Raw genomic sequence first — 22,790 nt, 5'->3', positions numbered from 1 at the left:
CCACACTGTCCCCAAAAATTGTAAGACAGTGTTTGTGAGTGGAGTTCATTGGATACTGTCTATGGTGATCAAGAAAGCAAAGTGCTTTTTCTTCCTTTTGGCTCTTCTTCCCTCTCACCAATCTTTCAACAAAATAATCAGGTTCACAAAGACAAAGACAAAGATGCTTATCACTCCATGATAGTCCTCCCATCTTTATTACAACGGATACTTCATATGAACTGGGCCCTCCCAACGAATCTAAACTTTTAAATTCAAAAAAATGGATCAGGAATCCACCCACTTACATACAAAAGGAGACGACCTTGCAAAAATCACAACTTCCACCCTTCTCTGCTTTTCTGAGTTCTTTCTTTGTCACTCTCATCAAATAAAAAGGAGAACAAGAAAAGTTGAAAAAGAACTATCCATCAAATAAAAAGCAAGAGATACGAATTTTGTTTTTTGGATCTATGAAATATATAGATACTATGCGTTACTATGAAGCAGTTATAAGGCCCAAATTCTCACATAATTACAAGAACCAAAAATAAATTCATAAGGGCAGAAAGACAGAATCTCTTTGCTGCTTTCTTTCTTTTAGTAAGCTGTACTATTTAGTTTATACAGTGAGAGGGTAAAAAGCTGTTCTTCAAGAATAGTATCTCAATAATTTGAAGAACACACTCATCTGTAGTCCAATATTACTTCTACTGATTACTTACTCCTCATCAAGTTCCTTCTATTAGTTAGAACTCAGATGGGTTCTTAATCTTGTTGGCATTTGATGATTCTTTGATCTTTCCTGATGACTTGCAAGAATCTAACCTGCAAGGGTCTGCTTCAATCAGTGACTGAACAACCTCATTCATGGTTGGGCGAAGAGCAGGGCCGCTACAGGTACAACGAATGGCAATTCGGAGCACTTGCATCATCTCATCCTTGAATAAACCTGATAATCTCTTATCTAAGACCTCCATTGCTCCTTCCTTGGTCTCCACCTTGCATGAGACCCAGTAGATGAGGTTCTTGTTCTCTCCAAACTCTGGCTCCACTGGCTTCTTCCCAGTTATCAGTTCCATGAGCACTACCCCAAAGCTATAGACATCACACTTGACTGTGGCTCTTGGCGAGTACGCATACTCTGTCATTAAAATGTCAGCAAGCATCAATATTGTAAAACAAGCAGTGTTGAACAGAGAATGATTAACATAAGAAAACTCAAAGTACTTGATATGTAACTTGATCAATTGGAAAGTAGAAGAGCTTGACAAGGAAAAGAGAAATTTCAAATGATGCAGAAACAGCAACCCAAACAAGTAAAAAAAGCCAAGTTCCAGGGTTGGGGGGGGGGGGGGGGGGAGAGTGAAAAGTCTATATGAATTAAGCCCATAGTAACAGTGGTTTTGAATTGAATTGTAACTTGATTACCTGGAGCTAGGTACCCATAAGTTCCAGCAATAACAGTAGTAGTGGAATCCTTTGAACCTCTTGCTTGCAAGACCTTGGCTATCCCGAAATCTGCAACTTTGGCCTGGTAATCTGCACTGAGAAGGATATTGGTTGATTTGATGTCTCTGTGAATGATCGGCGGCATCAGATCATGGTGAAGATAAGCTAAACCTTGTGCAATCCCAAGTGCAATCCGATGTCGGGTTGGCCAGTCCAGTAGAATTCTTCCTCTGTGAAGTGCATCCCATAGGTTCCCATTTGGCATGTATTCATAAACCAGAAGATTCAAATCTGAACTGGAAAAGTAACAGTAAAGCTTGACAATGTTCTTGTGCCTGATGCTCCCCAGTGTCTCTACCTCTGTCTTTAGCCCTCTATCTAGTACCAATTGATCATCCTCTGTTGAAAGGTCCTTTGTCTTTTGACTCCACAATTTCTTCACTGCAACAGCTTCTCCATTGTTCAACTGGATCCTATAAACAGTCCCAGATCCTCCATTTCCGACAATGTTCTTGTCTACCAGGGCCTCAATGATCTCACGCTGGTCGAAGCTGACCTTATGGAAGTTTTGGACGTGTGAGAAGGAGGACAAAGACACCATTTCATCTTCCTGTTCCATCACTACTCTCTCTCTGCTACACCAACGTTTAAGAAGCAGGATACCTCCAATGGTTACAACTACTATTGAAATCCCAATTTCCCAGATACAATTCATCTTCTTTCTGATGTAAATTTGTGGACAAGCAGGGAACTTTGTATCAGATAAATTAGGATAGACAGAAACACAGAGACCTGGATTGCCTGAAAGGCTTTCTACTAAACCTCCCTTGATCAGTGAGGGAGGAACTGGACCTGAGAGGTGATTGTTCGAAAAATCGATGGAATTAGGAAGCAATTCACAAAGGCTATCTGGGATAACCCCTGTCAGTTGATTGTTGGAGAGATCAAGAACATTTAGAGATTTCAAGTAAGAAAGTGATGCAGGAATTGATGAATTTATCCTGTTACCTTGCATAAGTAATAGGTTCAGCTTCCTGAGGTTTCCAATTTCAGGAGGAATAGGTCCAGATAAGAGATTTTTGCTGAGATCAATCTTCACCAGATTAACAGCTTGAGAGATTTCTGGTGGTATGAGACCTGAAATCCTGTTCTGCTGTATGAACAGCTCTGATAAGTTCTTAGCATTTCCAATTGTTCTTGAAATTGGACCTTCAAATTTATTGAAAGCTAAATCAATGATTGATACATGAGGAAGACCCAGAAGCCCCTCAGGAATTGATCCTTGCAGACTGTTTAAACTAACCCGAAACCGAAGAAGAGACTTACAATTCTGATAAGTCTCAGGCAACTGACCAGAAAACTGATTTTGCAATACAAGAAAGTACACCAATTTACCTCCCTTGCAAACCTCTGGTGGCAACTCCCCTGATAAGCTGTTCTCTGACAAGTCCAAACCTACTAAATCAGATGAAGCCCCAAGATTCAAGGGCACTGTCCCGGTCAAGTGATTATCATAGAGAGATAATATCCTCAATGTGGTGGAATTCCCAATCATGCTTGGAATTTCTCCGGTGAGGGTGTTGTTGTATAGTTGCAGTACTTGAAGATTCGGAAGCTTAAAGAGAGACTCTGGAATCCTTCCACTCAATTGATTGACAGACATGTCTAAATCAATGAGCTGTGTAAGATTTCCAAGCTCATATGGTATTTCGCCGACGAGCTGATTATAGTAGAGCTCGAGCTGCTGCAAGTTCCTGAGCTTTCCAATCTCCAAAGGAATCTGACCCACAAGGAAATTACCACTCAATTCAAGGTCAACAAGTGAAGTCATATTCCCAATTGTTGCTGGAATCTTTCCATGCACCATAGCTGTTGTCAAGATCATTGATTTGAGCTTTGTCAGCTGAGATATCTCCTCAGGTAATTGCCACGGGGCAAAATCGCCATTCTCGTTGAAATTCAGAATTTCTAGATTGGTGAGGTTGGTAAAAGAGATGGGGAATTGCCCAGTGAAAGAGTTGTATGAAAGATCAAGAACTCGGAGAGAAGACAGAGGTGAGAAATCTGGTAGTGATCCAGTGAGAGATGAGCCAGTAATATTAAGCTCTTCTAAAACAGAGCAATTGATGATGGTAGATGGAAAGTAGCCATGGAACTTGTTTGGACCAAGCCGGAGAACACGAAGATGTGGAAGATAAGAGCAGATGTTGGGAGGAAAATGACCAGTTAGTGACCACCCAGACACATCAATAGACACAACATCTCCATGATCATTGCAATTGACTCCAGCATAGTTGCAGAAAGGAGCTTGGAGGGCCCAACGAGACAAAGATTTACCAGAGAGTGATTGCTTCATGAGAGTGAAGAAATGAGACTGATTATTACCATCTCTGGCTTGGGAGGAGAGATTGAATTGAGAAAGAAGTACCAACATGAAGAGGAAGATAAGAGATTGGAAACCCATCTTGTTGCAGGTAAGGTTGGTCCAAGGGATTTAAAAAAAAAATGGGGAGAATTGAAAGATGTAATGGAGAATGGCAGAGTTGAGGTATTATTGGCTTATTGGTTGCAGCAATATTAAGCAGTGTTGATCGAAAAGGAGGCAAGGAGCTATGCATGCAGGAAAATAGTAAAATAGTAAGCGAAAGAGGAAGAGGTGGAAGACGACAAAATTGAAATGGGCCAACATTATCCTGTAAAAGGATACTTCTCAGTTCAATTTAGGCCGGTTCTGTAAAGGCCTCGTGCACCCTAACTTGAACCGAATCGATTTTCTTATTAATCATGTTTGGTTTGGAGTTTTCAAGACTCGAACCGATCGGCCCAACCTATTGATAACAAATTTTTTTTTAATAATATGTTATGTGTGTGTGTATTGAATACTTGCACCCGTTTCAAAGTTTGCCCTGCTCCGACAACTTTTTGGTGGTGATCGAAAGGATAAATTTTGTGAGATCGATTTGACTTGGAGGAGTATTTCTTTGTTTTATTGTCTTCTTGTGCAAACAAGAAAAAGAAGTGGGATTTAGGCACTTTTGTGTTAGGGTTTTCTAGGAGGAGTTCTTGCTGCAAGCTTTGAGTGTTCGTGAGAGATCCCCATTGTATTTTTTTTTATCTTCCATCACAAAGTGAATCATATTCAGATTCACCCGTGGATGTAGCACATCGAATTGGTGTTAGTTTTTTGCATTAACATAATAGTTTCTTTTTATATACATGGAAAACTGAGTTTGAACGGGTAAAGGACTGATAAGATCCCTATAAGAAACCTGAAACTGAGTGGTCAAAATCAAAACCCACCTTAATGGTTCGGCTTCAATTTGAACTGATACATGTATAAAACCGATTCAGACTCGAAACTGAATCAAACTGACTATTTCGACCATGACTCAGGAATAGAACAATTCTCTCTTTCTTCCAAATTTTTTTTTTTTTTTGTTATTGATCAGATAGCTCTCACTATTGGTTGGTTACTGATTGGTTTAGATCATTATGTTCACTCTTCCTCCTCGGATCAATGGCCTTCTCCTTGCTAGATCTACCGTCCTTGGCTATTAGTTACTGAGCTCTTGCTACAGTTAACGGGTTAGGGCATCTTTCTAGCTCTTACTCGTGCATTTGAGCTCTATTTCAATTTTTTTTCCAAAGAACTCCTCCCTTGGCTACTACTTGAATTCATTCCTCTCAGTAAGGGAAGCTCCCTCCACCCGCCGTGGGCCCTTCGGTCAACTCAATAAACAGGCCATTAAAGTTGGGTCAGGTTTGAGGTTCAAACTCGAAAGGGAGAACTAACTAGAAACTAGGCTATATCTTTTGATTGGATGGGGTATGAATATGTTTGGATGGTGGGGACGAATGGGCTAAAAGAAAATAAAGCAGAAATAACCTTTACAGAAACAAAAAAAGAAAGAGTGATTGCTCTAACACTTATAAAGTCTTAAAACCATTAATTGCTCAACTAATTAAAGTTTAGCACCCACAAGTGACATCAACACTTTGTATGTGAATCCATCTATAGTCATATAGAAGAACCTATAGGGTCCATAGCTATAATTACCAGATCATATCAAATTTAATTCACTTTTAGTTGTTAATACTGATCTGGGCATCAACTCCAGTGATTGGCCAAGATAGGGTTTATGTTGGGCTTATAGGGAGAAGATTGAAGAAGGTGGTGGGCTATAAAAAAGCCCATGAATGGAGAATCTATGTGGGATAAGCATAAGGGTAAGGGAACCCTAACTCAATGATGAAGGTGGAAAAGCAACCAAGATGCCCACTTTATCTAGACTCATCAGTTAAAGCTCTGGGGCCCCATTTAGATGCTGGGGAATTGCATTTTGAGATGTGGCAATTCCCTATTGGTTGTTCTTTCCCACCTTTCCTTAGCCTTCATTTTTCTTTTGCTAATGAGCCTAGGCCATGATAGGCAGTGAAAAGCCAAAACAAAAAAGATGCATGGGGTGCTTGGAGACTTTTGACTCCCACTTCTTCCAGTCTCCCCCTCATCCTTTTGCTGCTTCAGTGCATCACAACAAAGTAATACATAAATTGTTTGATGGGAAAATTTTTCCCACGATATTAGTGTGTACTAAATTGTCTTTTCCTATGAAATTTTTATTTTTATTTTTTCTGCCCTACTATGACCATGTGAGTCTCATGAAGTTGATACTGTTATCCACATTACCAGTCATGTGGCTAGGGGTGCAAGTTTGGCCCAAGAGGTCTGAACCCACCTTAACCCAACCTGAATCCGAACAAGGTTTGGGTTGAGATACCTTGACCCTGAGAGCAGGTCAGGCTGAACACAGCCCAAGGCCTCAACACAACCCAACCCGATCCTATCTTCTTCTTCTTCCTCGTGTTATTTCTTCTTTCTGTTCTTCTTCTCCCCAAGCTTAGCCCAATCCCTGCATCTCCCTTACCCCTTCCCATGGTCAGGGCAAATCAAGGTTAGCCCGGCCTGACCCTAAGGGCAGGTCAGGGTTGAATTTTTTAGGTCCTGAGTCAAGTTTGGATTGGGCCTGGGTCCAAGTAAGGGGACTCAGGGTTTGGTTGGGGTTTTAAAAAGTTTGGCCCAATCTGACCCTGTTGCAGCCCTAGGTGTGGCATTGGAGATTCCCCAACACAATGACGTCGTGGGGAACACTCTCCTCAATACCGACATGGTAAAATATGCTATGAGTCAATTATCATAATCATGCATTTTAATATCATAGGCATTCCAACATTCTCCCCCCCCCCCCCCTCACCCTTTTTTGTATCTCTTTTATTGAAATGGTTATAGAAATGCGAGATATGCCTTATGGGGAGACCATATCTAACAACCATTGGATTGGAATAAGTTTGTCGATTTAATGCTGTTTAAAGTTATTCTGATCCAACGATTGTCAAAGTTAGTTTCAAATACAAACTGGTCCTTCGGTGTCAAGTTTACGTGTGCTGAAAAGGAAAAGATATCGTTGAACCTTTTGTTTAGAATTGAAGAAGTGGTTCACAAGGACTGATAGGACATGTCCCATTATTCCTTCTAAGTGGAGAGACTCATAGTGAATCCGGATCAGCTACCCCCATGGACCATAGATTTCAAGTGAACTCCTTTTTATGGTCCCAAGATACTTAAATTAGTGAATAAGCTAGGGGTGTCAACATCCTGGTCTGGGCCTTAACCCTAGCCCAACCCTAGGAACCATAATTTAAATCCAAGTCCAGCCCGACCCTGCTAGAGTGACGCAGACTCTCAATCCAGCCCGACCCTGGCAGGAACACAGGCTTGGCCCAATCCTATTCGGGCTCAAGCTGACCGGGTTTTTTTGACACCCCTACAATAGGACCCTTGTCGTTAATTTTTTTTTGATATACAAATAATTGGAAAATTTTTTTCCATATCTAAGAGGTTTCTTATGCTTTCTCATATTCTAATCATGTGGGTTTTACAAAGGTATTTGACTCTCCTCCAGCCGTGGCAGGAATTGGAGTCATGGCTGGTGGAGAGCCAGGTCCTTTACAAAGATATTCTTTTTCTTATAACTATGTGGGTTTTCTATTGAAAAAATCGTTTTCCATGTTGTATTTAGTATGATGCGAGAGGTCCCCTTAATACGAGCGGCATGAAAAAAAAAACACAAAAAGTGAATCAACTTAATATTTTTATTTTTATTGTGATTAAATTCAATATTTATTATTATTATTTTTTAAATATTTAACAAAATATATAATACAATTCAATGTACATAAACTTACAAAACAACATGTTAGAAATTCAAATTTATAAAGTTTCAAACATTACATGAGGGATACAATGAAAACTAGTAAATTTGACTTGTGGGCTATCCAAGAGATTATCCATTCCATTTGTGTCTTTGCTGGTGACCTTTTTCCCTATATTTTATATCTTGACTATAGTACTAGAAAGGGTAATAAAAACCATTATGTTCATTGGAGGAAACTTTTGGATTATAGTGTTTGATCTTAGCCACAAACTAGAGGAAGAGGGCTATAGTACATGAAATAGTGATCACACTATCAACGACCAATAACTTTACCTAGCAATGCATGATAGTGCTTTCAAATATTTTTTTTAGTCTTAAAAATTTCTTAAATTCTAATTATAGGTAACAGGGTTTGCACTTTACCATATGGGAAAGGGTTTTTTATACATGAAACATTTTGTCTTACTATATCTAAAGAGACCTAAAATAAGAAGAAAATGAATTTTTTTTTTAAAAAGGGAAAAAGTATTTTGAATTTTTTTTTTTAGGTAATGCTTTGATAGATTTGACTCAATAATTGAATAGCAGAATTAGGGTTTCATAATCTGTCACATAGAATACCTCGTGAATAAAGAACGGAACACTGCTTGATGGTGTAGCCCCTGCACTAACACACATGAGAACACTAAATTATCACCCCGTCTTTGTGAAATAAAAATTCCCATCCATGTATGTGCCCCTACATGTGCTCTCATTGACCCCCCGTACTATTCTTGGGGCTACCAACTAGGCACCAGTCTCATGTCCATATTAAACATACCAAGGATGACTTAAAAAACAGAAAAAAAGACCTAACATTGATGAAGAGAGAGAGAGATATGCATGGTTCATTATGCATAGATGTTTTCTCTTGATTTTTCAATGGTTTATTTTTCAAAGAATCTTACGTTTCTCCATTGTATCTAAACATAATTTTAACCTTAATGCAACAGTTTTAATGACAATGTGAAAGTTCCTAAACATGTATATAAGAACAATAAATCCCCCCACCAAAAAAAAGAAATTAATAATAAAGGGCAGCATACTCTACATAACCTTAAATATTTGACACGTAGCAGTACGATGATATAAATTTTGAGAAAGTTCATAACTTTGGGATTTAATCCTCTCCAATTCCCTAAAATGTGCAGTGCGGCAGTTCGGGGTGGAGATGTTGACACCTAGCAGCTCGGACATCCAACGATCCGAGTTCATTGACTTTGTTTTTTTTTTTCTTCTTTTTTCTCGAGCTTGGCACTATTGGATGTCCGAGCTTCCAAGTGTCGACATCTCCACCCTAAACTGCCACGCTACACACTTTTAGGGAATTGGAGAGAATTATTTTCCACAACTTTGTCATTTATACGTTTAGCAAATTTCAGTAAAAAGACGTACCCAGTGCACAAGGCTCCCGCCAGTACGGGGTCTAAGAAGAGTCATAATGTACGTAGTCTTACCTTTGCTTTCACAAAGAGGCTATTTCCAAACTCGAATCTGTGACCATTTGGCTACAAATGGAGCAACCTTTACCGTTTAGCAACTTTCAACCATGAAATGTATATCCTTAAGAATTAAGTCATAAAAAAAATTGGCAAAATATTGGTTAAAGATTAATACAATAAAGGGCCATGCTTGAGATAGGGTTCCATATATGACGGCATGACTTAAATCCAAATTGCTGAGATCAATCCTCGTGTGGCCCAAACTCAAAGTAGTGTGTCATTAAGATAGGCTTATCTTAATGCATGCATGGAGGGCTCCTTTTGAAGAATTTTTTTTTTTTTCTCTCTTTTTCATTCTTTTCGTCTCACTTTTTCATTCTTTTTTTGTGCCTAGTTTACTTGATCAATTAAACCATTTTCCCCATATAAAGTAGCCACCACCCTAAAGACATTGAAATGTTCTTTGCATTAAAAGAAAGAAAGGGGCCACCTTTAGACTCATAACCCATCAAAAAAATTTTTAATTAAAAATATTTAATCTAAAGTTCTTCAGTGTTTTTTCTGTAGGTAGAAGTTCTTCAGGTTTCTTTTCTTGTAACCTAGTCAATGGGCCTTAACAAACAAGCCTGCCCAGGCTTGCAGGCCAAGTATACTCTAAACCCAGCTCGAATCCTGGTAGGAGCCTTCCTAAACCCAAGCCCAAACCGGCCCTGATTGTCCCTGAATATCTTGGCCCATTGAATTGTGTTACTAACAAAGCCCAATCACAACCCACTTAACTAAGCCCAGACTATAAAAAAAAAGGAGTTTTTTGCGAAGAGGCTGTTTCGAGGCTCAAACTCGTGACCAATTGGTCACAATAGAGCAACCTTGACCGTTGCAACAAAGCATGCCAAATAATATGTATTATATAATACAGGGTCGGGCTGGCCCTGCCCTGGTCGAGGCCTCAACCTAGGCCCACCCAGCCTTGTCAGGGCCATGCAAATATCAAACCCAGCCCAACCCTTGGTTATCCCCAGGCCCGGCCTAGCCCTGTCCGGGCTTGTGCTGGCTGGGTTTTTTTTGACACCCCTACTTTCTTGGTTTTGATCAACATGGTAGATCCTTCACCCTTAATGAGCTACTTTTGGAATTTTATTTCAGTAAGATAGTTGGAAAAAATTAAAAAGTAAGAATCACCTTCTGTACTATTTAACCTTAGTTTGACAATCGGGAGAACACAGATTTTAACGCATTAAAATCCTCTCCAATTCCCTAAAAGTGCAGTGCGGTGCAGTTTGGGGCTAAGAGTTCGATTGCCCCAGTTTTTTTATTTTTCTCTTTTGCTTTTTCTTTCTTCTCAAGCTTGGCACCGTTGGATTTAACATCTTCCATGAATCGAGCTCTAAGCCCCAAACTGCACTTTTTTTCCAGGACAATATTTTTTTTTCTTCCGATTTTAACCCATTATAATTTATCTCACAAGTAATTGAATGAATGGGGCAGTCACTGAAACCCATTACGACCATTTTGGTCCAGAGCCCAAACACCACAGGAACAGAACCTATTCATGGGTTGGGCTCACAACCCAAAAGAAGCACATTTTGTCCTGTAATCTGCCGAACAAAAAGCCCATCCCAGCCCAACTCGTAAATTGAAAATATATCTAAGAGTCTAGGTTGGGGCCCGGCCCAAGAGGATTAGGACTGACCAGGAATGTATGAAGTCCCTTAGCTTGTCAAAGCTTCCTTCAAGGCATAGCTCTCCATGGAGTGAACTGAACTTGCATATTTGCAGTCTCCTCTGGATGATCATCACCTTCTCGAGGTGAAGAATATGCCGCGTTAACATTGTTTCTAGCTCGCTAGTTCAAGGTGATCCTTTCTGAGGAGATCAGTTCCGAGCAGTAGTTAACAATTGCCGAGAAAGATCAAGCATATCTCCCCGCCTCCCCTCCCCCCACCAAAACCAGGTAATTAAGACCTCCATTGCTGCCCTTTCAGAGATCCAATGACTCAAGAGAGCTCAAAGTTGTATGGATTTGGTTTAATTATTATAATTTAAATCAATAATAACTAAACCCCCCCCCAGGCAGGTTCAAAGGTTTCCTCATTAGCATAAAAAATTAAGGTGATTTAATATTACCGACTCTAAAAGAGCACTTTTCATGATGTTGAATGTTTTTTTCACTTGTCTAAAAAACTATATTATTAATGTAATAAATAATTAGCACTGTTGAAACTTGAAAGGTAGTGATTTAAAAGCAAAAATTCTATAATCACTGCGTAATATCTAAGTTTTGACTATTTAGTGACTATAAAGTCCGTAAAAACATATTTTTAGTGGGGATAAAAATTACCGCGACTAAAATCTCCTAAATTTGTTTCCATTGGTTGCATGGTTTTCTTGTAGTCGATAGAGCAATGTTTGAGAAGACGACATTCAACTTCATTCTAATCAATGAAGCAATGTCTATCAGAAGTGATCGAATTGTTGGAGGCATTCTCAGATTGCTTTGAGAACTTGCTGGTGGAATCAGATTGTCGTGAGCTAGTCTTATATTTGTCGACAACATTAACAAACATTCCTTTGGTGGTTCATTTGTTGTGGACAATAATTTACATTTGTCATTGTTTTTTATGCTTGTTTCTTTTCTTTATATTCCTAGGGAGATCAACAAAATTACCACACCTGGACAAGGAATGTCTTGTCAATAATATGTAAAATAACATTACCGAATTCCACTCTATGGTTAGAGTAGTCATGCATGTTACCAAATAACTGTGCGTCTTCACACGAATAATTATCACCTCCAATTTCTCTAATAAGCAGGAGTGGATCCCACCTTGGACAGTGTTTTCGGATAGAGAGTAGGGTGATCATTTCCACCCTCATGTGAGGAATTGGAAGGGATAATGATTCGTCTTCACACCCTAATAATTATTTTCTTTTTCAAAACAAAAACAGAATCATAATCATTAAAACAAAACCCACGAATGGAGAGAGAGAAAGAGAGAGATTCTCAACCTTTGTGTAATAAGCCATTGGGCCAATGGCTGATTAACTTTCCGCAGATTACCTTTGCCCAGCACAAGCACCAAAATAAAGTAGTTTGTAGCGTCTTCTCTTGTCTCTAAACCTTTGGAGAATGAGTAAATTTAATGGCCATGGCTGATCACTTTTGCCCGCACAAACACAACCAAAATCAAATAAAAAAGGTAGTTTATACTTTATAGTGTCTCATTACCTTTGGGTAATGGTCTTATAGGCCCATGACCATGGCTGATCTACTTTACCCAGCACAACAATAATAAAAGTAGTTTGTAATGATAATGCTCTACTCCAATCATCAAATCTTTCGAGCCCAGCATAGCGTATCTGATCCAGTCAACTGCTCCAGCCATGCTCTCACCCCTCTCCTCTCGAGTTCCACCCCTGAACGGCTTTCTAAGATCCAATCATTCTGTGTTTCCCTTTTTATGCTCAAGGAAAAAGGCCTTATTAAGAAGGGAAGAATAATTGATCTTCATTTGATTTATTTTAATAGACTCCATGTACGCTCACGGTGAATTCCAAAGGTCCAAAGCAAAACCCACCGATCTCACTTATTCACTCCAGAAGAAAAGGATGGCATGTAATCCTAGAATCTAGCTCATCTTCGGGGAGCACAGCACGCTCAAGGTGTTGCCAACCGTTAGGGTGTGCTGTTCACATTCCCATACGTACGTCGAGATATGTACGACACACCTCAACCGGTGGATGCGCCCTGGGCACTGGGCTCCTTGGAGACGATCCTGATCCGTAATCCTACCTTTTCTCCTAATAAACAGTTCCAGAATACACACACTCCATCTTTTTCTATCCCATCCACAGTTGGAAAATCGGGTTTTGACTCGACCGAGTCACTCAAGTCGAGTCAAAATTTTGGAAAACCTAGTCAAGAGTCATGTAGATTCGATCAAGGTGAAAAAATGACGCGACTTGGTATTGACTCGCCCGAATCAAACACGACTCGATTTTTTAACCCGAGTCACTTTTAACTAGACGAGTCTTGTCAATTTTTAAATACATAAATGCTACTTGACTTTTTTTTTGAATAATATAAATACTACTTGATTATGAGTGAATATATCAATAAATATAATTAGTAACAAGTAATAAATGTAAATTTAAATGCCTAAAACAATAAAGACTAAAAATGCTTGTCATAATTCACAATTAATTAACGTTTTGGATCTCTCTCTCTTCTTGGAAATTGCCATGTAGCATTTATGATTCTATATATAAATTAAAAGAAGCCATCTCTCTCTCTCCACATTGAAGTCTTCATTATCCAATCCATAACAATGTAGCATTTATTCGTATTTTTTAATAATAATAAAAAAATGATTCAGCTTGACTAGGTCGAATCACCAGATTTTCTAAAACACAAACTGAGTCAAAAAACCTGATTTTCCAACTATGATCCCATCCCACTCATAAATTTTCAAGCATATATATACCAATTAGGCATCTCTGTATAAGAGGTTAAAAGTTGTTGGATGTTCAACATTAATGCTATTCTAAACCTCCCTTAAAAGTCACAAAGAATAGGGAATCAGTAGTTCCCAATGGTAACTATGTGAGCTCCCAAAAGAAGTCACAGACCAATGATTGATCAGTCCACATTCTCATGAACAGTAGTAATGATTTCCATAAATAAAAAAAAAAAAAAACCCAATATCTCCGATCTAATCGAGATAGTTTTTAATTTTTTACCTTGAATCTTCGTCATAAATAGTTTTTGTGGACGTCCCGAAGCAAAGATTATATGTGCTTAATAGGGCTCTATCTAATGTATGATTTGACCAGTCTAGTATAAAATAAATTAAAGAGATTAATTTAACGCGTTCCATCAACTTTAGAGTTTTTGATATATTGATCAACTATCTAACATTTTCGGCATGAGCTTACACAGCTTGAACAGATTCATAATATTTAATTAAAAACAAATTCTTTAGAAAAAAGGCAAAAGAGAAGTAGATATTACAAAAATTACATAACGTACAACAAAAACTGCAACTGAAAGTACTGAGGAGCTTAAATCATCGAACATAGTTCCTCTCCAATGTCGTTAACTACTGGGATCAATATCACACCATCCATGAGATGTGGGAACCACCTCTAGGATCACACCCCATGGATGGTGTGAGATCGAGTTCAAAAGAGAGGAAATAACGGATCCGACTCCTCTACTCCCGCCTACCTGGTATTGCCGTGTGCCCCCACACACAAACGTGACAAAAAGTATCGCTTTACCCTCGTTCGGGCAGAGGTAAGGCGGTACATTCCGCCTTACTTGTGTGTGGAGCACAGATGACAATAGGGGCAGGCGGAAGTAGAGGAATCGAATTGGGAAATAACTCCCTATTTCCTTACTATCTAATTGTGGACTATTATTTGATTATTTACATTCCACAATTAATCAGTTTTCAGGGGCTCTGACTGATCTTCTCCTCACCCTCCACTTCCATTAATACTTTATCTTCTTTTGAAATGGAAATGGTGATGAGCTTACAAGGCTCAGCGTCCTCCAGCATCTGAACCACCGTTCTCATCGACGGTCTAAGCGCCGGCACATTCGCTGTGCACATTGTTGCAATCCTCAACACCTTCACCGCATCTTCCTTCAACATCTCCGGTATTCTGGGGTCCACCAATCCCATCACACTCTCTCTCCTTGTTCCAACCCTCCGATTCACCCAATACACTATATCCTTATTCTCCCCGAATTCCGGTTCCATTGGCCTCTTTCCCGTCACAAGCTCCATCAGCACCACTCCGAAGCTGTACACGTCACTCTTCTCGTTCACTTTGCAGGTGTACGCGTACTCTATATAACACCATAAACAAACCCCCAATAAGACAAAAGTAAGTAAAAAGACAAACAGAAACGGAAAAGTTAAAAACTTTTTACCAGGGGCGATGTAACCATGAGTGCCAGCGATGACATGTGTGGAGGACGAGTCTTTGGTGGTTCCACTCGCCCGAACGATCTTAGCGAGTCCGAAATCGGCGATTCGAGGCTTCAAGAACTCGTCCAGTAATATGTTGCTAGACTTCACGTCACGGTGTATCACCGGTCTCTCGCACCCGTGATGAAGATATTCCAACCCCTTCGCCGCTCCAACTCCGATTTCGTACCGATTCTCCCAATCTAACTCCATCTTTCCACTCGTGTGCAACCGGTCCCACAGACTCCCATTTGGCATGTACTCGTACACCAATAGACTGGAATCTTCGCTTGTGATGCTGCAGTACAACTTAACCACGTTCACGTGTCGGATAGAACTCAGCGTCGCCACCTCCGCTTCCAACTCTTCTTGGTATCCGTTCCGCCGCTTCAGCATGGGGGCGCTGCTCCGGTTGTTTTTGGATTCCGGTGGGTTATTCCATATGTGCTTCACCGCCAGTTGTTTACCGTCGGCAACCACCACCCGATAGACATTACCGGAGCCACCTTTTCCGATCAAATTCTCCTGTTTGATGGAATCCAGTATCTCGTGTTCGGTGAAACTCATCACATGGAATGATTTCATATCCCAAGAATCCCTGGACATCGCACGGTCCTGATTTGCTTTCTGCCTCTTCTTTAAGAAAAGGAAGCAACCAACTGACAGAATCAATACGGCTGCTCCCACAACCAAACAAGAAATAACAGTTCTGGTCACAACAGTTCCGGAATCCGAACATGGCCGGAAGGAATTGATGTTCGAACTACAGAGGCCGGGGTTCCCTGCGAAACTACCGTTATAAGCCTGTATAGAGAGTGATTGTGGTATTGGACCGCTTAATTGGTTGTAGGAAAGATCCAGAAGGCTTAGCTTCAAAGAAGATAAACTCGAAGGGATTGATCCCGAAAGCTCGTTGTCTGATAGATTTAACGAATTGAGAGAAGGTAGCGATCCAAGAGTCGAAGGAATCGAACCAGAGAGTGAGTTCCCGGCAAAGTTTATCACGTTCAGAGACACGCAGGAGCTTAGCGAAGCCGGTATGGAACCAGAGATTTGGTTATTCTGCAAATAAAAGTTATTCAGATTCTTTAGTTCTCCGATACTCGACGGTATCTGGCCGGAAAACTTGTTAAGGCTCAAGTCGATCAAACCCAGAGAAGATGCTTTTGTGATCTCCGGCGGTAATTCACCAGAAAATCTATTGCTTCCGAGGAGTAACTGCCCGAGGGAATTGGCTTTTGCAATGTCTGCCGTGACGGAACCTTCGAATTGGTTCATAGTGAGATCGATCATGTAGACGTTCGGCAAAGCCCACAGTCCGGGGGGAACGCTGCCGGAAAGAGAATTGTTGTTCACTCGGAAACGAACCATTGATGTACAATTCACATAATTCGTTGGGATTCCACCGGTGAAATTGTTCTGCAAAATCAACAATTTCGTCATCTGGCCATTCTTACACATTTCCGGTGGAATCGGACCTGTTAAATAGTTCTCCGAAACGTCGATGAAAATGAAGTCTGCCCATGAACCAAGCTTCTGAGGAAGAGGACCCGTGAGCTGATTTGTGTAGAGCGAGAGATTCACAAGTTCCTTGAAATTACCAAATTCCTCGGGGACCCCACCTGAGAATTGATTCTCGTAGAGTTGTAGAGACATGAGGTTTGTCAAGAATCTCAGCTCCGATAGGTCTCCTTCAAGAAGATTATTGGAAGCGTCGAAGTAATTGAGAGCAGTAAGGTTTCCAAACCCAGGTGGGAATTTCCCTGTCAATTGATTGTCATAGAGCTCAAGCTGCCAGAGATTCGAAAGCTTCCCGATATCCACCGGAATCTCGCCGGTGAGAAAGTTGTCAGAGAGTTCTAGGTCGATGAGCCGAGTGAGATTTCCGATGCCCACAGGAATCGTTCCTTCAAGGCTGCAATTAGAGAGGTACAGCCAATACAACTTCTCGAGCTTCAAAACCTTCACAGGGAATGGAGCCCTATCGAAGACATTATCGCCAAGACTCAAGAAGGCGAGATTTGTCATGTTCGCCAGAGAACTCCATGGAAAAGGACCGGAGAACCCACTGGCATTCAAACTCAATAGCTCTAATTGAGTTAGACTGGATAAATCAGGGACCGAACCAGAGAAGGAATTAAACCCAAGATCTAAGTATCGCAAGCTACTGCAATTCCTCAAAGCGTCAGTGATGGTACCGTACACGAAATTCGATCCGAGACCCAATTTCTGCAGGAATGGAAGCTGGCAGAGAGAATCTACAGGAATAACACCGACCAAACTTTTGTTACCAAGTTCAATACCTGTTACCGAACCCTGCGAATTGCAGGAAACTCCGGTGAAATTACAAGGGTTATTAGTAGTCGTCCATGAATCGAAAACAACGGTATTGGATTTCGGAAACGCAGCTTTGAATTTCATTAAGATGTCAAGATCATTTGATTGGACTACAGAGAAAACAGAGAGTAAGATGAAGAGATGTGGAAGAAATTTCAGGCGATTGGCTCGCCGGGGAACATCAATTACCGACATGGAGTAGTGCGGAGAAGGTAGAGATGAGAATTTTCCCATCTGGGTCTCCTCCAGAACGACGATGACTCAAAATGAGTAGAAATTATTTGCGAGTGAGACAAGAGAAGAGTCGGCGGCGTTTTAATGGTGTAGAGAGATTTTTGTTCACATCTGTCGAAAATCGTTTCTTGTGATTCCCATTTTAAGGACCTCACACTCACCAGTCACCACACTACCACAGACCTTATCTTCTCAGTTCTCACCTTCTCACCATTTCCAGTTCTTAATTAATTTAAACATGCGCTTATTATTAATCACTTTTAATTACTATAAACTTCGATGAATATTCGAAGAATGAGATAAAATATAAAGGTTAAGTGTATTTAAAAGATGGGATTGACGTATATGAGGAATTTCATATTAGAAAATTAATCGAATTGGACCAACCAAAATTAGAAATAAAAAAACAAATCAAAAGGATTTTTACAATTTATATTTGTATTTAGGGTAAATTACGAAACACTCTCTCAAATCGGATCGAATCTCAGATCACCCCCTCCTATTCTAAAATATTCATCTGTCCCCCTTTACATTAACGGTGTTCTCTTAAGTCAAACAAAAAAATGAAATGTCATATTTAACCTTAACCCATCCCTATCTTCGAGAAGTGAAAAGCCTGGTCCTCACTTCTTCTCCATCTCTTCTTCGTCTTCTTCTTTTGCTGGCGGTGAGTCGGTGACTGGTTCTTCACTTCTTCTTGATTCTTCTCCATCTCTTCTTCCTCTTGTTCTTCTGCTAGTGGCGAGTGGTTCTCCCCTTCTTCTTCATTCTTCTCCATCATCTTCTCCTACATCTTGAAGTTCCTATGCTCCCTCGATTGCAAAAGTTGCTCTCTCATTTGCCGCCGTTGGTTTCGCTGCGAGGGTCAGAGCATCGCCTCTCTCTCAATGCCAAATCCGATCTCGTCCCTATCATACCCTCTCTCTTCACTCGCTTTCGATTTTGTTACCCACCTTGCCCTCAAATGTGATTCCCGATCCGTCAGCATAGGCGACGATGCTCTTGTTCTCATCTCTCTCTGCTGTCGTAACCTCATTTGCTTTAAGTTCTGTTGTTGCCTTGACTTGACCGATGTAGGCATGGTCTATGTTGCCGTCAATTGCAAGGGATTGAAGAAGCTCTATTGTGATGCCTGCAACTTTGGTGCCAAGGGCAGGAATGCTGTCTTCGATCACTCTTCCTCTCTCAAAGAGCTTTCGGTCAAGCATCTTACCGGCTCCACTGCCATGCCTATCGGACCAGGTGTCGCCGCGTACTCCTTTAAAACCATCTGCATTGAGGATCTCTACAACAGCCAGTACTTTGGACCCCTGATCATAAGCTCCAAGAATCTCAGGACCTTGAAGATCTTGGGCTGCCATGGTGTGGATTGGAATAAGCTCCTCCTCGAAGCCATAGCGGAACAAGTCATTGGTCTGGTTGAGGTCGAAGTGAGGACAGATCTAAGCAACGTCGGCCTTGCTGCCATATCTAATTGGTAGGCGCTTAGGCGCTTAGGCGCATCTCTACCTCTAAGTCATAGTCCATTGGTGTTCTTAATCTCTTCAACTTTGAAGCTAACTGGATAGATATTGGTCTCAAATTTTTAATCAAAAGGAGAGCAGATTTGGATGGGTGTTTCTTCCTCATCAAAGATTGAGTTGCAGGTCACATGGAAGAAAGTAGTGTGAGGAAGAAGATCAATTTGGGGGTTTTTAGATTAAAGGGTAAAATGGGTAAAATGGTAACTATACATTGGTCAAGGGTAGTTAAGATTTTAAAAAATTTTAACTAGCTGACTTCATAAGTTAGCAACGTAAAACTAGTGGTAAGGACTAATCTATAATATAGGACTTTGAAACAGGGGGTGTTCTGAGTATTTTTAGATAGGAGAGGGTGATCTAAGATTCGATCTCGTTTCAGGGAACCAGATCGAATCTAACCGGAAATAAATCAGACCGAACCAAATAAATGATTGATGATAGAGAAAATAAAAATGTCTCGAAGAGGAACGGAAGGGCACATATGAGCTCAACCTCACATGGGTATTAGCTGTATGGAATGGAAGCTTCGGGCCGCCCGCCCTCATTGACTTATTAGTAAAATAATATCATTGTGGTTATCAAGCTCACTAACCAAATCGCATTTCTTAGAAGAGTATCTAAGGGTAGATTTGTAAATATATCAAATAAATAAATATAATTTTTCAGAAATTGTTTAGATTTTTTTTTTTCACGGTTAAGGCAAGTACTTTCTCTAGAAAAGGAAAAGGACTTGCTCTCACTCCCGTGATGCTTACGTCATTAATCGTTAAAATAACTTTTTCTTGATTACGTAATTAACCAATATGTACTTTTTTTTTTTTGGGGGCTTTAAACATAAAGTAGCTTTTCTTAATCTAGAAGGGGCAACATGGTTGGACGGTCAGATGTGCAGGATCATTTTATTTTATTAGACTGTGACCGCACTTTAGCATATCCGTGAATCTGAATTATCAATCAAAGAGAACCTCAATGATTTGGAGGATGTGAGGTTGCCAGATAAGCCTGCCTTCTTACGTGTTCGAAGAAGGAAACTCCACTAGCATTCTAGCAACCGTGTTTTCGCACGTGTATTTTATAAGCTGAGTCACTATATGGTTGACCATTTGACTCGTCCGTAACGTTTTTTCTCTCTCTCTTTTGGGGTTTCATTTGGGAGTAAGGGGGACCAACTTCATTATCGCCATTTCTATTAGAAGGTGAATCTATTGACCATTGACTTTTTGAGGTGGGATGTGGCTAAGCATTAAGTGATCATTCCAGAGGCACTATAATCTCACTGGACTGAGAGTTGTGGACCTCACAATAGTTGTGGGCCCCATTATGAACAATTTTTTTGGTAAGTTTTTCCTTACAAACATGGCAAGATACATGCGTTTGGATACAAGAGGGTGGATATCGCCCTCTTGTATGAATAATGATATGTTAAGAGTGTGTAATTTCATTTTTGAGTTGATGGGTGTAATAATTTTTTCTTTTTGTTTCAGTTATAAAAAAATAAAATAATGATTTTTTTTTTGTTTGTATTGAATAATTATTGGGGCTTCTACAAAGAAAATAATAATAATAATAAAAAGAATAATTATTGTGGCAATCTCTTTTACACGACCCTTATGTATGACATGGTTATGTCCTTTTCAAGAGTATAACAATATTATGGACAAATGTTCAGGTGTCATTGCCCCTAGACACATTGGGGTGGGTGAAATGACCACCCCACCCCTTGAATGGTGGAAAGACCGCTCCATGAATATATAAATAAATTAATTAAAAGATTAATGAACAATCGTGTTTCAAAGTTTGATCCAATTTACTAAAGGTTTAAAAACTTAGAATTAAGTATGAATTTGTTGTGTTTGTTTGCTCTTCGCGGCTTGAAACGTTGGTTAACCGTTTTGCGCTGGTGTGTAACCTTGACCAAGATATATATATATATATATATATATATATGAATATGTCTCCATCAATTTCTATTTGAATCATCCTCAAATAAGCCGTGAATCAGTTGGACTCAGTATAAACTCAATCACACTTAATGTGCATAGGATGAGGGTTAAATCAGAATAGATTCGATTCCACCAGTTATGAACCGAGTTTTTAAACCCTTTGTTACAATACTTTCATTTGGCATACTTTTTTTACATGAGATTTTCATGTAAACAACCCATTAAGGTTTCATATAAATTATTAAATTACCTTTTTATCCTTTTAGTGTAACTATTTTTTTTATAAAAAAAATTAGGGTAAATACTATAATTTCACAAGGGTACTTGAAAATTATGCAAGACAATGACATCTTATGATAATGGCATAATAATTGGTCACTTTATCATTTGGACAATCTCAGTATAAAGTTAATCATACTTGTTTGAGACATTACTTGCATTAATTTGTTTTTTTTATTTTTATTTATACATAAGTTTCATAATTATTTGACGAAAATGGCACACATATACTCACTGCATCAACTCTGATCAACTTTGGATCATGGGCCCCCACATGATCGATGCACTAATAATTTGCCTTGATACCATTTCATGAAGTTCAACCCAAAAGTATAAGCTCTAAGGAGGAAAGACTCTTTTAAGTATATAAGCCAATCTGTCATATACTACCCAATTCATACGAAACAAAATACTCTTTTATTCCTAGCCATGAAACGCATTCACTGCATCATTGCCTATTTACAAAAATAATTATTTTTTTAATCAATTAACATGATCAGTTTTGCCTATTGGATAGATATAGCAACCTTTAAATTATCTGTTGCTAAACTTTTCATTTCGAACAACTGTTTTTTCTTGTCTTTTAATAAGAAAGTTTTTTTTTTTTTTTTTTTTTTTTTGGTGTTTAGTATCTTTTTTATGACACTTATAAGAAAGTTGGAGTATAAACAATGCTACCATCATTCTGTAGTGTTTTTAACGTTCATGCTTCTTTAAGCAGATATAAAATGATGACTTAAAGAACATGTCAGAAACAAGTCCTGGAGCCTTAATCAATTTGTAAAAATTATATAATCATACTATAAAGAAATCGGTTGTCTTCATAAAGGCTTTAGTTCTTAATTCTTATGCTTTGAACATACCAATAGACACACACTGTATGTTAAAGGTTTTACTTTGTTGTTTAATTAGTTTGGCATTATTTTTTTAACTTTGAAAAAAGATTCCAAAATTTAAGATTTTTCTTCATTCAAAAAAGTAACATGCATGCATGACAAAGAAGAAAAATGATGTGTATGTTGTGTCTATTCGTCATTCTGTGGTTTTAAAAGTCGACTAACTTTTTGGGTCTATCGTGTGGTTTGTATGTGTATCAATATCATAAAAAGTTGCTCTGTGTGCATTGGGTGTGTGGGTTTAGTTGCATATTAGGTGTGTGAGTGTGATATGTGTTATGTATATTCGCCATTTTGCGATCCTCAAAATCGATTAACTTTTTAGGTATGGCGGGTGGTTTGTGTGTTTACCAATATGGATAGATTTTTTTTTTCCGGTCATAATTGAGGACTTGATGGGAAGGACAATTGGACATCAAGAGAAAAAAGAAAAAGCAAAACTTTGTTGTAATTTGATTAAACAGTAAAATGTAGACACA

General features: G+C 39.3%; 2 protein-coding genes and 1 pseudogene across 2 annotated transcripts; 1 reads left to right on the top strand and 2 right to left on the bottom strand.

Moving 5' to 3' along the window:
* Positions 1–406: 406 nt before the first annotated feature.
* On the bottom strand, positions 407–3,933 carry LOC122662668 (receptor protein-tyrosine kinase CEPR1-like). Its single transcript, XM_043858369.1, has 2 exons — positions 1,411–3,933; positions 407–1,123 (listed from the first exon to the last, which is right to left on the bottom strand). Exons 1-2 carry the CDS (start codon positions 3,893–3,895, stop codon positions 729–731), a joined length of 2,880 nt encoding a protein of 959 aa, XP_043714304.1. The 5' UTR covers positions 3,896–3,933; the 3' UTR covers positions 407–728.
* Positions 3,934–14,526: 10,593 nt separating this feature from the next.
* Positions 14,527–17,756, bottom strand: LOC122662038 (receptor-like protein kinase 7). Its single transcript, XM_043857590.1, has 2 exons — positions 15,063–17,756; positions 14,527–14,978 (listed from the first exon to the last, which is right to left on the bottom strand). Exons 1-2 carry the CDS (start codon positions 17,668–17,670, stop codon positions 14,578–14,580), a joined length of 3,009 nt encoding a protein of 1,002 aa, XP_043713525.1. The 5' UTR covers positions 17,671–17,756; the 3' UTR covers positions 14,527–14,577.
* Positions 17,757–18,238: 482 nt separating this feature from the next.
* On the top strand, positions 18,239–19,151 carry LOC122662821 (annotated as a pseudogene).
* The last annotated feature ends 3,639 nt before the right edge of the window (positions 19,152–22,790 follow it).

This window comes from Telopea speciosissima, chromosome 5 (assembly GCF_018873765.1).
Source record: "Telopea speciosissima isolate NSW1024214 ecotype Mountain lineage chromosome 5, Tspe_v1, whole genome shotgun sequence".
Lineage (NCBI taxonomy): Eukaryota > Viridiplantae > Streptophyta > Magnoliopsida > Proteales > Proteaceae > Telopea > Telopea speciosissima.
Note: the sequence above shows the minus strand (reverse complement) of the source record. Positions and strands in the feature narration are given on the sequence as shown.